Source organism: Balaenoptera ricei, chromosome 5 (assembly GCF_028023285.1).
Source record: "Balaenoptera ricei isolate mBalRic1 chromosome 5, mBalRic1.hap2, whole genome shotgun sequence".
NCBI classification, from domain to species: Eukaryota; Metazoa; Chordata; class Mammalia; order Artiodactyla; family Balaenopteridae; genus Balaenoptera; species Balaenoptera ricei.
In genome coordinates, this window is record NC_082643.1 from 26681324 (window position 1) to 26701563 (window position 20240).

Consider the following 20240-nt stretch of genomic DNA (forward strand, 5'->3'; position numbering starts at 1 on the left):
ATGAACTTTTATCCCTCCCACTACATTTTACAAATACTCTGACTTCTTCAAAAGAAAAATAACCATAGAAATGCTCAGCTTGTCTAAGGGACGTACACAAGAAATCTCTAGTCCTGAGGCCAAAGCGCCACATGTGAGCACCTATCTTATTAGAAGTGTAAACCCAGAATAATCAACTTAAAAAAATCTGGTTATGTGAATTCAAAAATTCCTGAAATTACAAAAAGTAATTATTGTAAGAAAGAGTGCCCAAGAGTAACAGTTAATTCATTTATAAGAAGGTAGTAAGACCAAATAGCCTGATAAAAATTTATCTACCAAAGGATACAGACCAGTAAGAAAGACATTAAAACGTTATTTGAAATTGTTATTATCTAAGCAAATAGAAATATTTTCCTACAATGAGCTGTACAATACCATTTTGTAGAATAAAAATGGCTACACAATTTAAAGAGAGCCTTTTGGCTCTTTTAACACACTCTAAAACTACATGTGGGGGCTTCCCTGGTGGCGCAGTGGTTGAGAATCTGCCTGCCGATGCAGGGGACACGGGTTCGAGCCCTGGTCTGGGAAGATCCCACATGCCGCGGAGCAACTAGGCCCGTGAGCCACAACTACTGAGCCTGCGCGTCTGGAGCCTGTGCTCCGCAACAAGAGAGGTCGTGATAGTGAGAGGCCCGCGCACCGCGATGAAGAGTGGCCCCCGCTCGCCGCAACTGGAGAAAGCCCTCGCACAGAAACGAAGACCCAACACAGCCAAAAATAAATAAATAAATAAATAAATTAAAATAAAACTACATGTGGGTGTACATGGGTGGCAGGTTTAAGAGCCAAATGGCTTTCATTCATTAAGCAAAATTAGACCTTAAAACAAACATGAAAGAAGCCATAAAAATTTACCCATTAGGAAAAAAAATTAAATATGAAATAGTCAATGAACTATAGACTCCATAAATGACTGGTGGGTGGCTTCATTTCATAAAGTGGCCGGGTGACACCATAAAACTGAACAAAGTTCAACTACATGTCAAGTTTCACAGTATTTTCAACCCACAATTCAAACTGTGCTTTAACCCGTAGAGGGATAAAAACTGCATCCATAAATCACAGGCTTTTTTTAAAATGCATTTTTGTAAATGACAACGTGGGTAATGTTGCAATCCATGAGCCACTATTTCACTGGAAAAAGTGACTGGATATTCTGAGTGGTCATTCACTCTGATTTTCATGTGACATTAAAATAAGCGGCTGTTGTACTATACACTCAAGGTTTCAAGTTTATATGCCAAGACTAAGCATTGGAACACGGTAACTACAGGATTTAGTTGTAATCACAGAATCTGTTTGTATCTGATAAACAGCCAGATTCTATAATTTAGTTTTAGGTAGCTGCGTTAGAAAAAAAATGAGGAATGATAAGTATGTCTTATTCCGTCCGGAGAGTCTATTTGCTGCTCCTGATAAAGATGATTTGGTGTTTATTTACTTCCACATAACATCTTCTTTACCCTTCAAAGTTTGTCAAACATGGTCATTTATTGTTTTAATATGTTAAAGCTCAGTGTTCCATTTATGCTTAAAATTGTGGCGTGTTTATATGAAGTTTCTCCTAAATCCACATATACTAATATATGTCTTTTTATTTTGGGTAGCCATGAAAATTACTCACTGTACCTGAAAGGCTACTAAAGCAAGAACATATGCAGTGTGAGTAACAGTAACAGTGTGAGTTACCATTTTTCATTATTCATGCCCATACTTTTAGAAGGTGCAAACGTTTGTATCACCCCTTTGAATTCTCACTCCTGCATCTGGAGTGCAGATGTCACCCAGTTCAGTTTCATAGGTAGACAGAATTCAAGAAGCTCTCAAAGTGCTGGCAGTAGAGCTCTTTGGGGAACACCATAAGGCTTTCCAGGTAATCAAGGTTACTTTTGTATAGAATGTGTCTCTTTTCTTATTCTTAAAACACTCCTCAGATATAATTGTCCCAGAGCCCGACTAAACAAAATAAAAAATTCAGTCTCACTAGGCACATTTCAAGTGCTTGATAGCCACATGGCTATCAGAGTAGGCAGTGCAGTATAGAACATTTCCATCATCGTGGAAAGTTCTAGTGAACAACATTGCTCTGGACAAATGGGAAGAATATAAGTGAGAAGTAAAGTGACTTATTTGATGCCATATTGTTAGGAAGTGGCAGAATCAAGACATGTACTGAGGTCTTGTGAATGCAAATCTTGTTCTCTTTTTTATTTTAATTTCTGGTGAGCATGATTTCTCTTAAGCAAGTATCCTTCAATAGGAGGACAAGATTGGAATCTCCCATCTGAGGGACTCATCTGTATGTAAATTCCACCCAGGTCAACAAAGAGCCAGTGCAAACATTTTGCTCAAGTGTGCACTTACCAGACAGCCTTGGCTACCATAATTGCTGGAATCTCAAACAACAAAACAAAATTCTTATGTATTTTCTATTCCTTTAACAAATATTTAGCAGTGCTGATTATCCTTATTCATGCCAGGCACTATAATAAGAACTTTATAAATATTCACTCATTCTGTATGCATAACAGCCCAAGGAAGTAGGTACTATTATTATCATCCTTATTTTTTAAATGAGGAAACTGAGACTCAGGGAAGATAAGTAATTTACCCAAAGCTATCCAGATAGTGAGTAGCAGAGTTGGGATGAAGCCCAGGAGGTTTGTCTAGGGTGCCCATGCTTTAAACTACTATGCTAGATAGACTCTCCATTAGAAATACAGCACAATCTCACTCTCACTAGAAATCACATCAAGAACATATCTTGATACTATCAGCTTGAGGAAAAAACAAAATAAAACCCTTCTGTTTTTGCAGACAAGGGTAAAGCTTGATGTCAGCCTTCTTATTCTTTACATTAAATTCCAATAAGCAGGAAGAAAGGGGGATTTTATGTTACTAGAATTCTTTAACGTTAGAGATGCTACTGCTGGTTATCCTAGATCAGCGCTGTCCAACAGAACTCTCTGTGTGATGGTGATGTTCCAAAGCTGCGCTTTTTAATTACAATGGTGACTAGCCATATGTGACTACTGCACACTTAAAATGTGACTAAGGTGATGGAGAAACGAAATTTTAAATTTCATTTCATTTTAACAAATTTTAACTTAAGTTTCAACAGCCACATGGAGCAAGCAGCATCTGGATTTAATAGCAAAGACCTCGATGGTTCAATTAAGAGCCAAAGAGGGCTCCTTTTTTTCTTCTAAACCTTGTGCTTGCCCACTATGTCCTACATCAAAGAATTATAACTTATCTATTCAGTCATGCAGGTCAGAATGCTTAAGTTATTCTGCACGTCTTACCTCCAGAGATAATCCATCACCAAACTCTGCTCGTCCAAAACAATCCCAAATGTTTGTACATTTCACCATTTCCCCCCAACCACCATGGTCTAAGCCACCATCATCGTTAGCCCAGGCAAACACAACATCCCCTAAATTGTTTTATCCCTCCACACTTGCTTCCCTTTTTCCAAGTGTAATCATGTCATTCTCTTCACGCAATTTCAGTTGTTCTTGGGAAAAGATTACATTCTTGAGTGCTTATTATATGCCAGGTATTATGCTAGATTCCAGGAATAGTACAATAAGAAAATTGACAAGTTCCTCCTTTTCTGTGTCCCAGAAGGCCCTAACTAATCTGAAGTCTGATGCCTCACTATCATTCCAAAATCACTGTCTCAGCTCTAAATACACCAGTTTTGTGAGAGAAGTCCATTTTTCTGTCCACTGGGAATTTGTAGTACCATATAATAAACGTATCTATGACGTATGTTAGGTTAGTAAACTAAAGGAGATTACAAATAAATTATAGGCTCGGTTTTCTGACTGAAACACTATCAACATTCAGCTAAGATAAAAAATAACAATGATAATAGTTTTGATATAATGGGTGTCTATTGTGCATATGATTCTTTACATAAGTGGTAAGAGTGGTTTCCACACATTAAAGGCCTATGTATATATGCACCAGGCATTTTTCAATAGCTCATTTTAAACGTCACAATAACCTTGTGCATTTATTATTTAATCCCTTCTTTACAGTTGAGGAAACTGAATTATGGCAGTTAGTTAAATTGTGCCATGCCACATAGCTATTAAGTAGACTTGGGAGAGCCAGGTTTCAAACCCAGAGCTGCACTTACATACACACACACCCCCAAATCCCATAGCCATAAGTGCTAGAGTCTACTGATTGTTCACTTAATTACTACAGTAGCCCTGTAGGACAAATTATAATATTATCTAAAAAGTGAAAAAAAAATTGAAAATTGAGAAATTGTGTAATTTTCTAAAAATTATAAGTACATATCAAATGGCAGATAAAGAGGTTTTGGACTCGGGTTGATAATTATTCCAATTCCGTATTTTTATCATCACAACATACACTCTCTCCTACTCAATCCATGTGAAATAAAGAATCCTGGCACAATGGACAAATATGCTTCTGAATGAGCTTTGCCTTATTTGTTCCTGTGGGGCTATTATAATAACCAAACAGCAAACTAAAACACATATTTCTATCGCCAGCTTGGTGATACTAAGCGCTCTACAGGACATCTCATTAAATGATACCAAGAATCTATAATGATGAACTTAATGGCACACAGCATCTGCCCTCAATACTAGGAGTTGGTAGGGCCGATGCGCTCTTTCCATGATAAATAATATACCACATGGTATTCCAACTGCGCATCAACGTTGCATGAAGAAAAATGAACAGAAGAAATAACACTCGTCAGGTATGAGTCAACAGTGGAGTCCCAATGGGATATTTTTTTATGCATCACTTTTGGATCTTTAGGACTTAAGATTTTCCTCAGAGAAAGCAAACAAGAGAGACAGAAAGAAACACAAAGAGAAACAAAGCGGAAGAGATAGAACACTATAAAAAACATCTATGAAATTCATCAGTTTGAGGTCTATTCAGTATCTATGAGACCTAAAGAGAATAGCTGACTCCCTATTACTTTTCCCACTAATCAATGTTTCTTTAAGGTCAGTAAAGATTTTCAGTGTGCTTTTATTCTATCTAAGTATGCAAATGTCAGTAGACATCTCAAAAGTCATGTGCTTCAGCCAGGCCAAAATAAACAAGGTGTAAGATGAGGCTGGAGATGTAGGTAGACAGGAGCCCTTGCTTGCCTTGCAGGCCGTGTGAAGGGGAAACCTCATCTGGTGATAAATTTTGAAAAAAAGATCTAACCACATTCAATAGACGGGTTGGCTCACTATGTGGTAAAATCCTGCTGTACAACTTTTTGTACAGTGAGGATATTTTTGAAATATAATTTATATGAATATATTCTAGTTCTAGTTCATAATTCCTAGTATATACTTTTAACATTTTTTAAATGGCACTCCTGTAGCATTATCGGTTTGAAATAATATGAACCTTTTTGAATGTAATAGTCACAAAATGCTTTAAGATAAGGTTCAAGGTCGGAAAAGTAAGTATCTTCCTCATTTCTTTCAAACTAGGTATATTGCTTAGAAAACCCATTTAGTAGTATATGATAATATTAAAGTCAGCATGTAGAACATGTCTCTGAAATGTAACTCTGTGCAGCAACTAGGCTTTCAACCTGGGATTTCAAAGTATCTTACTATTTTTTTGCATATAAAAGAATATACTGCATTCAAGAAATAGATTTAAGACTAGATAGACAGACAGATAGATACACTTATCATAGGTCTGTAATATAGCTCTAAAAATGAAGAATATAGAATATTTGAAATATATAGTATTGAACAAAACAGTGTCTTCATTGACATAAAATATTTTATCATCATGAATTTAGTATATGTACAATATTTACAAACACTAATATCTAAGAGAAAGCATTCACATTCTCTAAAAGAAGTGCTAGCAAGACTTTTATTTAAACTTTCTATGTCCCAAATTCTATTACATTTTCCCTACTAAAGGGTTTGGTTCAGATGTTTATATTTTACTTACAAGATTGTTCCTCTGCCTGGTATACACAAATATTTATGTCTTATATAAAACCTAAGGACATCTTAAAGTTAATTGTTATAAATTATTCTTATCCTTTCCTTTAGACTCCCAAAATTATATTCAAGGAAGTTTCTCTCTTTCCTCACCCCTGGGACCAATGACGAAAAATATAGAGAGAGAAGAAATGAAGCAGGAGAAAAAGAGAAAAATACATGATATAAATCAAACTAACTTTTTCCTGGGGAGTTTTATAGACCATGAGGTTCATTGTCACTGAAATACTTCATTTCTTTAAAACTTTTGTACCATAATAAGTTTTCAAACATCATATTATAATGTAGAAAAGTACATGTTTTGATAAAACCAAACACCCTATGGCCACCCAAGCCTCCCATCTAAACATATATGTGTGCACACCATCATTTAATATGGTATGTGTAGCTGCCATGGAGCTTCAACGCCACAGGGTCCCTCATTTCTTCTATTAACTAACATATTTCAATGTTGACTAAGCAAAGCAAACTTTTTTTTTTTAACATCTTTATTGGAGTATAATTGCTTTACAATGGTGTGTTAGTTTCTGCTTTATAACAAAGTGAATCAGTTATACATATACATACATCCCCATACCACTTCCCTCTTGCGTCTCCCTCCCTCCCACCCTCCCTATCCCACCCCTCTAGGTGGTCACAAAGTTCCGGGCTGATCTTCCTGCGCTATGCGGCTGCTTCCCACTAGCTATCTATTTTACGTTTGGTAGCGTATATATGTCCATGCCACTCTCTCACTTTGTCCCAGCTTACCCTTCCCCCTCCCCATATCCTCAAGTCCATTCTCTAGTAGGTCTGTGTCTTTATTCCCGTCTTGCCCCTAGGTTCTTCATGACCATTTTCTGTGTTTGTTTTTAGATTCCATATATATGTGTTAGCATACGGTATTTGTTTTTCTCTTTCTGACTTACTTTACTCTGTATGACAGACTCGAGGTCCATCCACCTCACTACAAATCACTCAGTTTCCTTTCTTTTTATGGCTGAGTAATATTCCATTGTATATATGGGTCACATCTTCTTTATCCATTCATCTGTTGATGGACACTTAGGTTGCTTCCATGTCCTGGCTATTGTAAATAGAGCTGCAATGAACATTGTGGTACATGACTCTTTTTGGATTATGGTTTTCTCAGGGTATATGCCCAGTAGTGGGATTTCTGGGTCATATGGTAGTTCTATTTTTAGTTTTTTAAGGAACCTTCATATTGTTCTCCATAGTGGCTGTATCAATTTACATTCCCACCAACAGTGCAAGAGTGTTCCCTTTTCTTCACACCCTCTCCAGGATTTATTGTTTGTAGATTTTTTGATGATGGCCATTCTGACCAGTGTGGGGTGACACCTCAGAATGGGAGAAAATATTTGCAAATGAAGCAACTGACAAAGGATTAATCTCCAAAATTTACAAGCAGCTCATGCAGCTCAATATCAAAAAAACAAACAACCCAATCCAAAAATGGGCAGAAGACCTAAATAGACATTTCTCCAAAGAAGATATACAGATTGACAACAAACACATGAAAGAATGCTCAACATCATTAATCATTAGAGAAATGCAAATCAAAACTACAAAGCAAACTTTTGAAGTAGTACAAAATCTGAAGAAAATACTCAATGTAAACAAAATACGTGGCAACACTAAAACAAGCTATAAAAATTTTTTAAGTGGTAGTTTGGCAAGACCTACATAACTTGCCTGCATGCAACCCAAGGTGAAGGACTGTAAAGCCTGTGGCATTATAAACACAGGGAAAAATACACATAAACACACACACACACACACACACACCTTCTATGTATTTAGGATCTCTGAGCTGTCTTCAACATGTACTCTCCTTTTTCTCTCCATTGCACTAACTCTATAATAAACCAGTTGTCTTCTCCCCCCCATCCTTCAAGGAGGCTGGATCAAAGAACTGGGCTACTTTATAATGCCACATCCCTTAGGTATCATGATTATAGAGTCATTTAGTACACTTCTCAGAAGCGAGGTGTTACACTGATAGTTGGTAAGCCAGGACCTCCCCCTCTTCCCTTCCCAACACATAATTCCAGCATAGCTCTCAAGAGGTTATACATCAATGCTGTCTCCTTGATACTCCTGCTGGAAATCTGCATATTTATAACATTTTTAATCAGATTATGTGAGTCTGCAATGTGAACCATGGATCTTTTTCTTTTTTATTTATTTTTTAATTGAAGAATTGTTAATTTATAATGTTGTGTTAGTTTCCAGTGTACAGCAAAGTGATGTAGTTATACATATATGTATATATTCTTTTTCAGATTCTTTTCCATTATAGGTTATTACAAGATATTGAGTATATTTCCCTGAGCTATACAGTAGGTCACTGTTGTTTACCTGTTTTATATATAGTAGTGTGTATCTGTTAATCCCAAACTCTCTGCTCTCCCTTCCCTCCGCTATCCCCTTTGGTAACCATAAATTTGTTTTCTATGTCTGTGAGTTTATTTCTGCTTTGTAAATAAGTTCATTTGTATCATCTGTTCATAAAAAAGTGAACCATGGATTTTAAGGAAGCAAGGCCATTGGCAGAAAAGCCGTTATAGACCATTACACTATCACAGACAAGAAATGATGGTGGTTGGGATTAGAATGGATAGAGTGAAAATGTAAAAAATAAATGAATTTGAGAGAAATTGTGGAATTAGCATGATTAGAAATTGATACTTGAACTTGAATGTGGAATGTGGATAGGTTTGGTGAGACAAGACAAAAATACTTATGTTTTATGTTTCTGCATTGAACTGTTGAAGAGAGGGTGGCATTTACTGAGACAGGAATTATTTTAGGGAGAATGACTTAAATGTGATACCAGGGCGTGACAATCATGGGAACCAAAAGTCTGCTTTCCACAGTGAGGCTCACAAAGATGAGGGTAGATGTAGAAAATAAAGACACAGTATTTCTTCTGGGTGGTGGGTTTAGAGTGATTTTGTTTTCTTTTTAATATTTTCACTATTTTCTATAGTGACCATATATTATTTTTACAGAAAAAAATTACCATATATTTTATATATTTTTAAAAATATGGCTTCAGGAGCAAAGAAGCAGAAAATTGCTAATATAAGCCTTTCTTCACAGCAGTAAACATAACTTGTCATCTACGATTTCCTGCTTGTGAATTTTTTGGGCCTAAACCGTAATATAAAATTCAAAGTTTAGCATTGTGAAAACACGTCACAGCCAACGCAAAAGATGTTATATATCTGAACTTGAACTCAGAAGGTATTAATGCTTAGGCCAATGAGAGGGAGCCCCCAAAGAATTTAAACTCTATCACAGCCCTAAGACTTTGTGTATGTACAATCTCAAAGTTAATTAAAGTAGTTCACATTGAGTCCAATGTAACACTAAGGGACTAACAGCAAGAGAGTTTTTAGATGGCAGCTGCAGGCAAGGGCACTGGGTATGAATGATGGAAAGTAGCTGCTGCACCATTATGTCTCTGCCAACATTTACACTCCATATCATGACGGCTGAGAAGGACAACATTTTCCTCATTGATACATACAGGTATGCATTAGGCAAAGAGGCGTACCATGCACACACCTGGTCCCTGCCAACAGACTCACACTTACTTAGTCTCTCAAGTGTTTACCAATCCCAGACATGATAAAATTAATAATATACCTTTAAATGCATGAGTGGGATTTCATTCTCACCGAGTTAAATAGATTACAAAACTACTAATAATGCCTTGTCTTTAAGACACAGTTGTGACTAGACATATACCTAATATTCCCTAAATTCCCTTTCTTACTTGCTATTTTCGTTCACAGTTAAATCCATACTCAAACTTAGGAAATCTCTACCTGCGAGTTTATGAGGCTGATGTCAATCATAGCAGTCTTTGCAGAAAATTTTCCATTTTCTACTCCCTTGGTAAAGGAGGGAAGTTATGTAACAAAATATTCAAATAATACCCTAATTACCCCTATAAGGAGATGACAACACACCAACACAAAGAATTTGTAGAAAAGTTTACATCTGGGGTGAAAAGTGAGACTGAAAGAGTCAGTGGATCATGAAAGAAAGTGTAGGATTTTCAAAATCCAGACTTCACAGAAGTCTGACCATGTCTGCAAATTCATCATCTTGGTAATTGAGAGGAAACAGCTCACTTTTGTAAAATATTTTGTAAAATATTTATTATTTGGCCCTTAAGGAAAAGTTTTTGTAACCCCTGTTATACAGCTAAATTCATACTGTGTTTACTGACTTTCCTAAGAAAAAAAAAAAAAGAAAGAAAGAAAAGGAAAGAAAGACTGTATATCTATGTCTGTGTGTCTGTCTGTCTATCTCTCTGTCTATCCATCTATAACTATCTCCATCTATCCACAGGTCCTATGCAGAACAAAATATAAATAGGGACTTAATGGCAGCTTTTACCTACTGCTCATTTACTTACTGCTCTTCACCAACTAAAATGATATAATTTAGTTAATAGTTATTTTAAAGATTCAGAAAATAGCTGTTTCAGTTACTTAGCATAATATAGAGTTGCCCTGGCAACTAGTTTTTTTTGAAGAAAAGACTCAAAGCTTTTTAAAAACTAATTCTCTCAATATAGATTTCCAAGCATGAAAATGAAGCACCTTGTACTCTTTGCAACTACTGAAAGATAAGGGCACGACGGCACCCACAGTCTTCATCAAACCACGTAAGAAAATCCATTAAAATTGTGCTGTTGAGAGGAAGGTTGAGGTAAGTATAATACTTTCTGGGATCTGAATAAGACTAGGGGTAAAAGAGTCCATTTGCAGTGACATGGATGGACCTAGAGATCGTCAAACTGAGTGAAGTAAGTCAGACAGAGAAAGACAAATACCATATGATATTGCTTATATGTGGAATCTAGAAAAATGATACAAATGAACTTATTCACAAAACAGAAATAGAGTCACAGATGTAAAAAACAGACTTATGGTTACCAGGAGGGAAAGGGGGGGAGGGATAAATTGGGAGATTGGGATTGACGTATACACACTACTGTATATAAAATAGATAATTAATAAAGACCTATTGTACAGCACAGGGAACTCTACTCAGCACTCTGTAATGACCTATATGGGAAAAGAATCTAAAAAAGAGTGGATACATGTATATGTATAACTGATTCACTTTGCTGTACAGCAGAAACTAACATAACCTTGTAAATCAACTATACTCCAATAAAAATTAAAACAAAACAAAAGAGGCCAAAAAAAGAACTTCAGAGTAAATATCTGTCTGGGCTGGAGATTCCACCCAACCAAGAAAAATGTTCCAAGTCCTTCTGTAGGACAATGTCCCATTCTTACATTCTTAATTTGTTATGTTATATCATATTAATTTCATATTATAATTTAATGATTACAGTATATTAATTTATATTATATTATAAATATAATTCTTAATTTAAATTATTCTCTCAGTTGGATAGCATATATCTTCGAGGGTAGATTCTTTAAGAAAGTTTGGTGGATGACATTTTCTGAGCTTCTGCGTATTTAAGTATGTCATTTCCATTGCCTTCATTCATTAAAAAAAAGTCATAACTTGACCCTATATAATAAAGTGGGCCACAACCTTTTTCTCTCAAAAAATCAAAAATCAGTAGATGTTACTCCATGGACTTCTGCAGAGAAGTAAGTATAAGGTTAGTCTGATTTTAGCATGTAAAATAAAAACCTGCATAAGTTTTCACTGTTTTCAAGTTTTTGCATGAATTGTTCTTTCCCAAGAAAGAACATTTGAGAAGAACTTATTGTGTTTGTCTTCCACATCCGAGATGTGATTTCTCAGTGTCAAATCTGTTCTTCTCTGCTGGCTTTGTGGATCTAATTTGCCTGCTGAATTTTAAAATTTCATTATTCTCTCCACTATTCGTTCCTTCTTAGCATTTTTCCTAAAAGGTGATGGTTCTCACCTTAGGGCTTTCTAATTCCTTTTCATAATAACCATACCTTATATTCTACTGAGATCGCTAGTCAATTTCCTTACAATCTTTCCTATTTCCCTTTTGAGGCTTCAATATGATTTTTTCTCTACTTTTCTTTAGAAAATTTTAAAGATTCATAATTGAATTTTTTTCAACACATTTTAATGGTGGGAGATTTACACAGAAAAGGTGTAATGTAAGCCACAAATGAGAGTCATATATGTGATTAAAATTGTCTAGTGGTCAGTAGTCATATGCAAAAAGTAAAAAGATACCATATTTTAGATTCCACATGATATCACTTATATGTGGAACCTAAAATATGACACAAATGAACCTATCTTTGAAACAGAGTCATGGACATAGAGAACAGTCTGGTGGTTGCCAAGGGGGAGGGGTTTGAGGAAGGGATGGAGTGGGAGTTTGGGGTTAGCAGATGTAAGCTTTTATATATAGAATGGATAAACAACAAGGTCCTACTGTATAGCACAGAGAACTATATTCAATATCCTGTGATAAACCATAATAAAAAAGAATATAAAAAAATGCATATAATATCTATAACTGAATCACTTTGCTGTAGAGCAGAAATTAACAAGACATTGTAAATCAACTATACTTCAATAAAAAATAAAATAAAATAAAAATTAAAAGTAAAAAGAGAAACACATAAAATTAATAACATATTGTATTCAACCCCAGTATAGCCAAAATGTTAACACTTCATTATGAAATCAGTCTTTTTTTGTTTGTGTGCTACGAATTCAAACTCTGGTGTTTATATTACACTTGCAGAACATCTCAAAGTGGACTAATTACAGGGCTAGGAGCCATAATACTGGACAATGCAGATCTAGATTTTTATGTTATCATCATACTTTAAGAAAAAATGTTTTATAAAAAAAAAAACAATTAATGTAAGAGACAATCATAAATCATTTTCTCTTACCTACACAAATCTTCTTTGATTTGAAGAGAGATCAATTCCTTAGGAATATGAAAAGAAAGTATGCTCTCTGACATCTGCTCCCGGATTCGCATCCACTTATTGTCAGATGTGGGAAATCTATATAATTTACACACTGGGTTCTTTAACACTGGAAAAGGAGAAAAAAATAAAGTTAATAGTTAAATTATAAAGATATGCACTTTAGATAAAGATCAATTAACAAAATCATTAATCAGGCTACCATTCTAATTATTTGATCAAAATTTTTTATCATAATCCGTAGTGTAATTGAGTTTCTAAGAATTTTCTCCTTATATCTTATTTTTTTCAGTAGCTTATGGGATATAGTCTTTATTAAATTAAAAAGTGATACATCAAATTCCAATTCATAAATGTGGCTACTATGGTTCTCTGATATACCACCTATTAATTCTTTTTCCTTCTAAAGATTTTCTTAAAGTATATGTATTTATAAATATAGATGAAAATATATGGATTTATACATCATACATGCTTTGAAAAAATACATTTCTGGATTTCTTCCACTCACTCTTAGTCAACTTTACCCACTTATATAGTAGGTGACAACTGATATGTTATATGAGAGGTTTTAAATGACCCTACTACCAAAAGTGACTTTTTTCTTAAATGTCAGAAAGGTTCATTCCTTGGCTTAAGATCTATTACAATTCAAATATTACTCATACTTTAGTGTCAATAAGTCAATAACACTTTCCTAAAACCATATATTATCAGAAGCAAGACATGGAGACTATGAAGAAACTGAATATTTGGGATGGGTGACAGTGATTAGGGAAGAAATAACATGGTCATGTCATCAAGATTTAAAGAAAAAGTGTAGGGCTAGATATTAAGATAATACTTGATACATTTTTTGTGAGGCCAGCATTCCTACCATACTACCAAGCCCTATATTTCAGGGCAGGATTTTATTTCCATTGCTGTTGGATAATGAATATAAGAGAAATATATCAAAGCTTAATGGACAACAAAATATCAGGTCAATCACCAGTCAAGTAGGTATGATTATTTGGCTCCAGTTTACCAATGAAGCTGATTAAAAAGAGAATTTGATATTGAAGTGGATGTAAGACTTTAAATAATGCCCAGCCTGGTATGTGGCCCAAGTCTCTTCATCATATGGAGTAAAATGCCTTTCTCATTTTAGGGTTCTATAAGGCTGTGTCTCATTCGTTACTTGGAAATATAAATATAAATATAAATATATTTCTGAGCATTAAAATGAGGAACTATTCATCCATTCTGCAACTATCATTCTCAGAGGTCCAGTCTGACAATTTTCATTATCAGAATTGATACTAAATAGGAAACCTTTATTTCAAACATCTCATTCTTTAACGACCAGATTCAAAGCTCCCGTCACACTTATCTACCCCCTACAAGAATTAGCTAGAATGTTCACTTTTTAAAAGCATCAATAGAAGCAAGAAGACGATAGAATATTTCCAGGGTGTTGAGAGACAATATTTTAAATCTAAAGTTGTATGTCTAAAGGATTATGTTTTTGCCATAAACATGACCTTTAAGTTTTATCAATTAGATTATATCACAGATCCATATATAAGGCTAATTATACTTATTTTCTTTCTCTTTTTAATGAGGTATAAAGGTATAATTGACATGTAACATTATATTAGTTCCAGGTAAAGAATGTAATGATTCAATATTTGTATATATTGTGAAATGATTACCATAATAAGTCTTGTTAACATCTGTCATCACACATAGTCACAATTTTTTTCTTGTGATGAGAACTTTAAAAACCTCTCTTAGGAACTTTCAAATATGCAATACAATATTATTAACTATAGTCACCAAGCTGTACATTACATCCCCATTGCTTATTTATTTTATAATTGAAAATTTATACCTTTTGACACCCTTCACCTGTTTCACCCATCCCCATCCCCTGTCTCTGGCAACCACCAATTAGTTCTCTATATCTATGAGTTCTTTTTTTATTTGTTATGTTTTATTTTGTTTTTGCTTTTAGAGTCTACATATAAGTGAGTTCATACAGTATCTGTCTTTCTCTGTCTGATATTTCACTTACCATAATGCCCTCAAGGTCCCTCCATGTTGTCACAAATGGCAAGATGCATTCTTTTTTAAGGCTGAATAATATTCCATTTGTGTGTGTGTGTGTGTGTGTGTGTGTGTGTATCACATTTTCTTTATCCATTCATCAGTGGAAACTTAGGGTGTTTCCACGTCTTGGCTATTGAAAATAATACTGCAATGAACACTGGGATGCATATATCTTTTTGAATTAGTGTTTTCATTTTCTTTGGATAAATACTCAGAAGTAGAATTGCTGGATCATATGGTAGTTCTATTTTAAGTTTTTGGAGGAATCTCCATGTTGTTTTCCATAGTGGCTGCACCAATTTACATTCCCACCAACAGTGCATGAGGGTTCCCTTTTCTCCACTTCCTTGCCAATAACACTTGTTATTTCTTGTATTTTTGATATCCTTTCTAACAGATGTGAGGTGATATCTCACTGTGGTTTTGATTTGCATTTCCCTCATGATTAGTGATGTTGAGTAACTTTTCATGTACCTGTTGGACATCTGTGTGTCTTCTTTGGAAAAAATGTCTATTCAGATCCTCTGCCCATTTTTAAGCAGAATTTTTTTTTTTTGCTGTTACTGAGTTGTATGAGTTCTTTATATATTTTGGATATTAGCCCTTATCAGATATATTTTCTTTTATATGAAATACAGAAACTTACAGCCAATGAAAGAAACTATGATATTTCATTCATCTTTAAAGTGACAATGTTTTAAAGATGTAAGAATTTTACTATAACCTCTATTGCCCTATCTCTAGAGGTGGAGAAGAAAAACAATGTATGTACAGAATTCAATACATTGTAAGTCAGGTTAAACCATTTATGAGATCTCAGAAATTCTAATATATATAGCTAACATGATGAGGAATATAAATGCATCCTTTTATAGTAAGACAGAAACAGTCTCTGAAATGTCCACATTTTTCCTTAGTAACCTAAGTAAATATTCAATTACTTGGGTTACCTATACTTAGTATATGCACTGCTTTTTAACCTCTGCTTTTTTTTTTTTTTTTTTCAGGATTACACAGAATCTTTGTATCTCCCAAACCACGGTTAAAAACCCTTAGATTTTTCTTGCCTTTAATAAAACAATAATATTTTAGAAAATTTGTATTTTTAATTAAGTTGAAAAATATAATATTCTTTATTTTATCTGTTATCACAAAACTAGTCCTTCAACTTCTGATTTTACTGTTTTCATTTTACTGCTTTTCAGTGTATTCTAAATATAAATCTTTGTTGAAATAGAGTGGTAGAAATCAAGGACAGTGTGATTAATGAGCTCCAGAACTATCCTCTGACCACCCGAGACACAACATCCAGGACCCTGTGGGAATGCTGCTGTTTTTTTAAGGAAAGCACTTGGGGCAAAGAATAAACAAAAAAATCAGGCCACATGATCTACCCCCCCGAAAATTCCCAATAATGTCTCCTATCTAACTTTCATGCTATAGGTTCTAACCTTTTGAAATTCATAGATCTCCAAACATTAGTATTTAACTGTACATAGTTATTAGGATCTCAATGTAGACATAGTGGAATCCACTTTACAACCAAGTCTGATCCAGTAGCATTGCTTATTGAACACCTACTACGTATAAAGCAAGAACACTTACTGTTTCTCAAAATGCCATATAATGGATTATGACTTAGAAAATTTAAAAAAATACATGGCCTGACTTTTAATTACCATGAAATTTGTTCCAATGGCTACAAACAGACCAGATAAGATGTTCTCAACTCAAAATTTTGCTGGGTTCATAGTGAGGAGATTTTTGCCATCCTCATATAAAAGAAAGGCAAGGTATTCATGTATCAGATATTGAACAGTGGGCCATAAATGATGAATGCTTTTGTCGTTTTATAAATACTTCTCCCCTATAGCAGAGATACAGTTTCAACAATTCTGCATACATACTCCAGCTGTGTAAATGAGCCCACCACTTTCAGCTCTGGCTTTCCACTGATGTCAAGTATTTCTTCATGTAGGAGATGCATTTCTGACCACACAATAGGCTCAACTCAGCAAAAACAACTATCTAACTTATCTATTATAAGTTCTTTTTGAAGAGAGCCCTGTGTGTATTATCTGCATTTTTTTTCACTGCTTTTGCCAAAACAATTGCTAAAAATATCATGCGACAGATTCTACCAAGGGAAAAGTAGTGAAGAGATTTTGGACACCACCACAGTCTTAATAATGACTTCATAAGGATAAAGTTCTAAGATGGTCCAGATATGAATACATTCCCACTGAGATCCACCCTCTAATGTGAACACAGGGACAGAAAGTAAATGACAGATTTTTTTCTCCTAAAATTGCAACACAACTCAAATTTCCATATCATTTATTCCAGACACTGTAAAAGGCCTTTTTAATACGGTAGCACACCACCTGCTTTTCCAGCAATTGTGAAAGCCAAGTGCTCCAGTTCTGAATTATCAAAGTAAAGATGCCAAGGAAATGTTCAACAAAGCCAAAACATAGACAACACATTAAAAAGGGATGGCTGTTCAAGCAACCTGGGGCAGAAAAGATAAACCAGAGTGATATCATAGGGATGATCTTCTCTTTTCTGTGTCTGTGTTGGGGACATCAGTGGATTAGACAAGGAATTTTGGAAATTTGGATTCAGGGTTGAGGGGATCATCAAAATGCCAAACACTTATCTCATCAGATTGTCTTTAATACAGTTCTCCAGAATAAGCTCATCTGTGATTATCTTCATGCAATTTCTTGCTTTCAGGAGGTGGTAGATGTCACATATTTAAATGGAATCTGACTTTATTGGCTTCAAGCTTTACAAAATCATTATTTTAATGTACTGTAGATTCTTGTAGAGAATCTATTCATTCTATAGCTTTTAAATATGCAGTTGTTTAATAGTTTCATCATTCAGCCAAATGTACATGCATTGCCTATTCTCCAAATGCTACATTACACTTAGTAAAGATAAGTCTGTGTAAGCCAATTAGATAATGACATCCTCTCATTTGTAGTCGAAAATATCTTAGATTTAGATACATACATCTTAAATGTAGATTGGCTCTTTTTAAGATTAGATGAGAACTAAAAATCCTAAATAGAAATCACTAAAAGACTATCCTAAGCAAGGCTTAGAAAAGAGAAAGTAAGAAAGCATGACAGGAGCTCAGAAAACACAGCAAAGAAAGATCTCTTTTAAAATAATAAAGAGGAAACAAACTATTAAAAAATAAATTCCCCCAGAATTTTAAATTACTTTTCTTTATGTGTGTTATAAAATCTAAATTATGTTATTGTTTGTGCTGTTTTTAAAGGAACAAAAAATAAGAATAGAAATAGGATGTAAGCTGAGTCAAAGTGCTGCTTCCCTAGTCTAGCCAAACCCACAAGCTCTTGGCCTTCCATCTTCAATTCAAGGCCAAGAACAACAAAAACTATTACAGATGCAGAATAAAACATAAAGATAATATTTGTGGGGATTTAGTCTCCAACTGGTGAAAACTGGCGAGTTCAATGTGTAGAATTTGGAGTTTTGGTTTTGGATGGTCAGAAAAGAGGTTTGCTCATTCACTCTAGTTTGGATGATTTTCCCTGTTCATTCTAATTCAGTCATTAAAGTAAAGGACAGATCTACAGAAGTGTCCTTTTCTGGTTCACATTTTACGCTGAGCAGCCTGGTACGACCTGCGGTTCATGGAACTCAAGTTGTTTCTTGCCAATTTGCCCCTGTTCAAGGTATTCCCTGTACCTCAAAGGAACGCTCCTTTTATCCTGGCTACACGTAATCATCCTATAAACTCAGTTCAGCAAGCACCTCTTCCAGGAAGCCCTTCTTGACTTCCCTCTGCTCCCTGCCTACAGCTGTCTCTCTTTTGTACTCCCCATTCCCATCTCTATCATGGTTCTTACCAGTTGTGCTATAATTGTCTGTTTACTGCTCTGTGTCCCCCATTAGAAGGTAAACTTTGTGAAGGCCATGACTGTACTGTTTTCTTTGTCCTCATTTTATCTCCTGCACCTAGCACAGTGCCCAGTATATGCAAATATTCCACAGAAATGAGCTTAAACCTTACACCTCAGATGTTTCTCATCATTACTTTCCCTAATAGACGAACAGTTAGGGCCCCGACAACTGTGTAAATTGAGAGGGGAAAATGCAAGGGGGAAGGACATAACTAAAAACCTCACTTCAAGAGAAAGCACGGGCATCAGAATGAAAGAAGGAAAACCACAGCTGAGAGAAAGCCCTCCTCACATTTGTCCACAAAATGTTAACCTTTTGACTATATCCTCTTCTTGCCTTTATTTTTCTTCTAGTTTACCTAAGGTGGGCAGTGGAGGGGGTAATAAACTTACAACAGGAAGACAGCTGAAGTATTTAAAGGTGTCTAAGAGATGATTTCATGGATTACTAGACAGTGAGATTCACTCTTCCATTGAAGCTACTTAACACCATAAATATGTTAATACACAGTAATGAAAACATATGAAAATTCCAAAAGAGCAAGGTTAATGGTGTGAACTAAGAATGTCACCTGACATATTAGTAAACAAAAGATGTTGCAGCCATCAAGTCATCACATTACAGCCTCCCAGAGGGAGATCCCTGAGGGAACTTGGGATGGAAACAAAGAATGCCTGCCATCTAGCTGTCAACAGCTATAGCCACCCCGATGGCACACCCTGAGGAGACTCAGAATAAGAAAATGCAGGTTTCTGGCCCCAGATAGCTGAGGTGCACATCAAAGGAATGATTTCAAATATTTATTTATTTATTTATTTATGGCTGTGTTGGGTCTTCGTTTCTGTGCGAGGGCTTCCTCTAGTTGCGGCAAGCGGGGGCCACTCTTCATCGCGGTGCGCGGGCCTCTCACTATCGTGGCCTCTCTTGTTGTGGAGCACAGGCTCCAGAATGCGCAGGCTCAGTAATTGTGGCTCACGGGCCTAGTTGCTCCGTGGCATGTGGGATCTTCCCAGACCAGGACGCGAACCCATGTCCCCTGCATTGGCAGACGGATTCTCAACCACTGCGCCACCAGGGAAGCCCCAAAGGAATGATTTCAACGAGCCCAGACTTTGCATCTTCCCATACATAGCAAAGCGCCAATTTCATTAACTTGAGATGTCTGGTTTTCTTTAATTAACAATAATCTGTTGATGTTCCGACTACCTGCCCTTTGTTG

At 35.4% G+C, this 20240-nt stretch overlaps 1 protein-coding gene across 8 annotated transcripts in view; it reads right to left on the reverse strand.

Moving 5' to 3' along the window:
* INPP4B (inositol polyphosphate-4-phosphatase type II B) overlaps positions 1 to 20240 on the reverse strand; it is a 758305-nt gene that overhangs the window by 175227 nt on the left and 562838 nt on the right. For all 8 annotated transcript variants that reach the window (XM_059922536.1, XM_059922531.1, XM_059922530.1 and 5 more), the window contains one exon: positions 12953 to 13100. In XM_059922536.1, coding sequence (XP_059778519.1) covers positions 12953 to 13100 — 148 coding nt within the window. The remainder of the gene's footprint in view (positions 1 to 12952; positions 13101 to 20240) is intronic.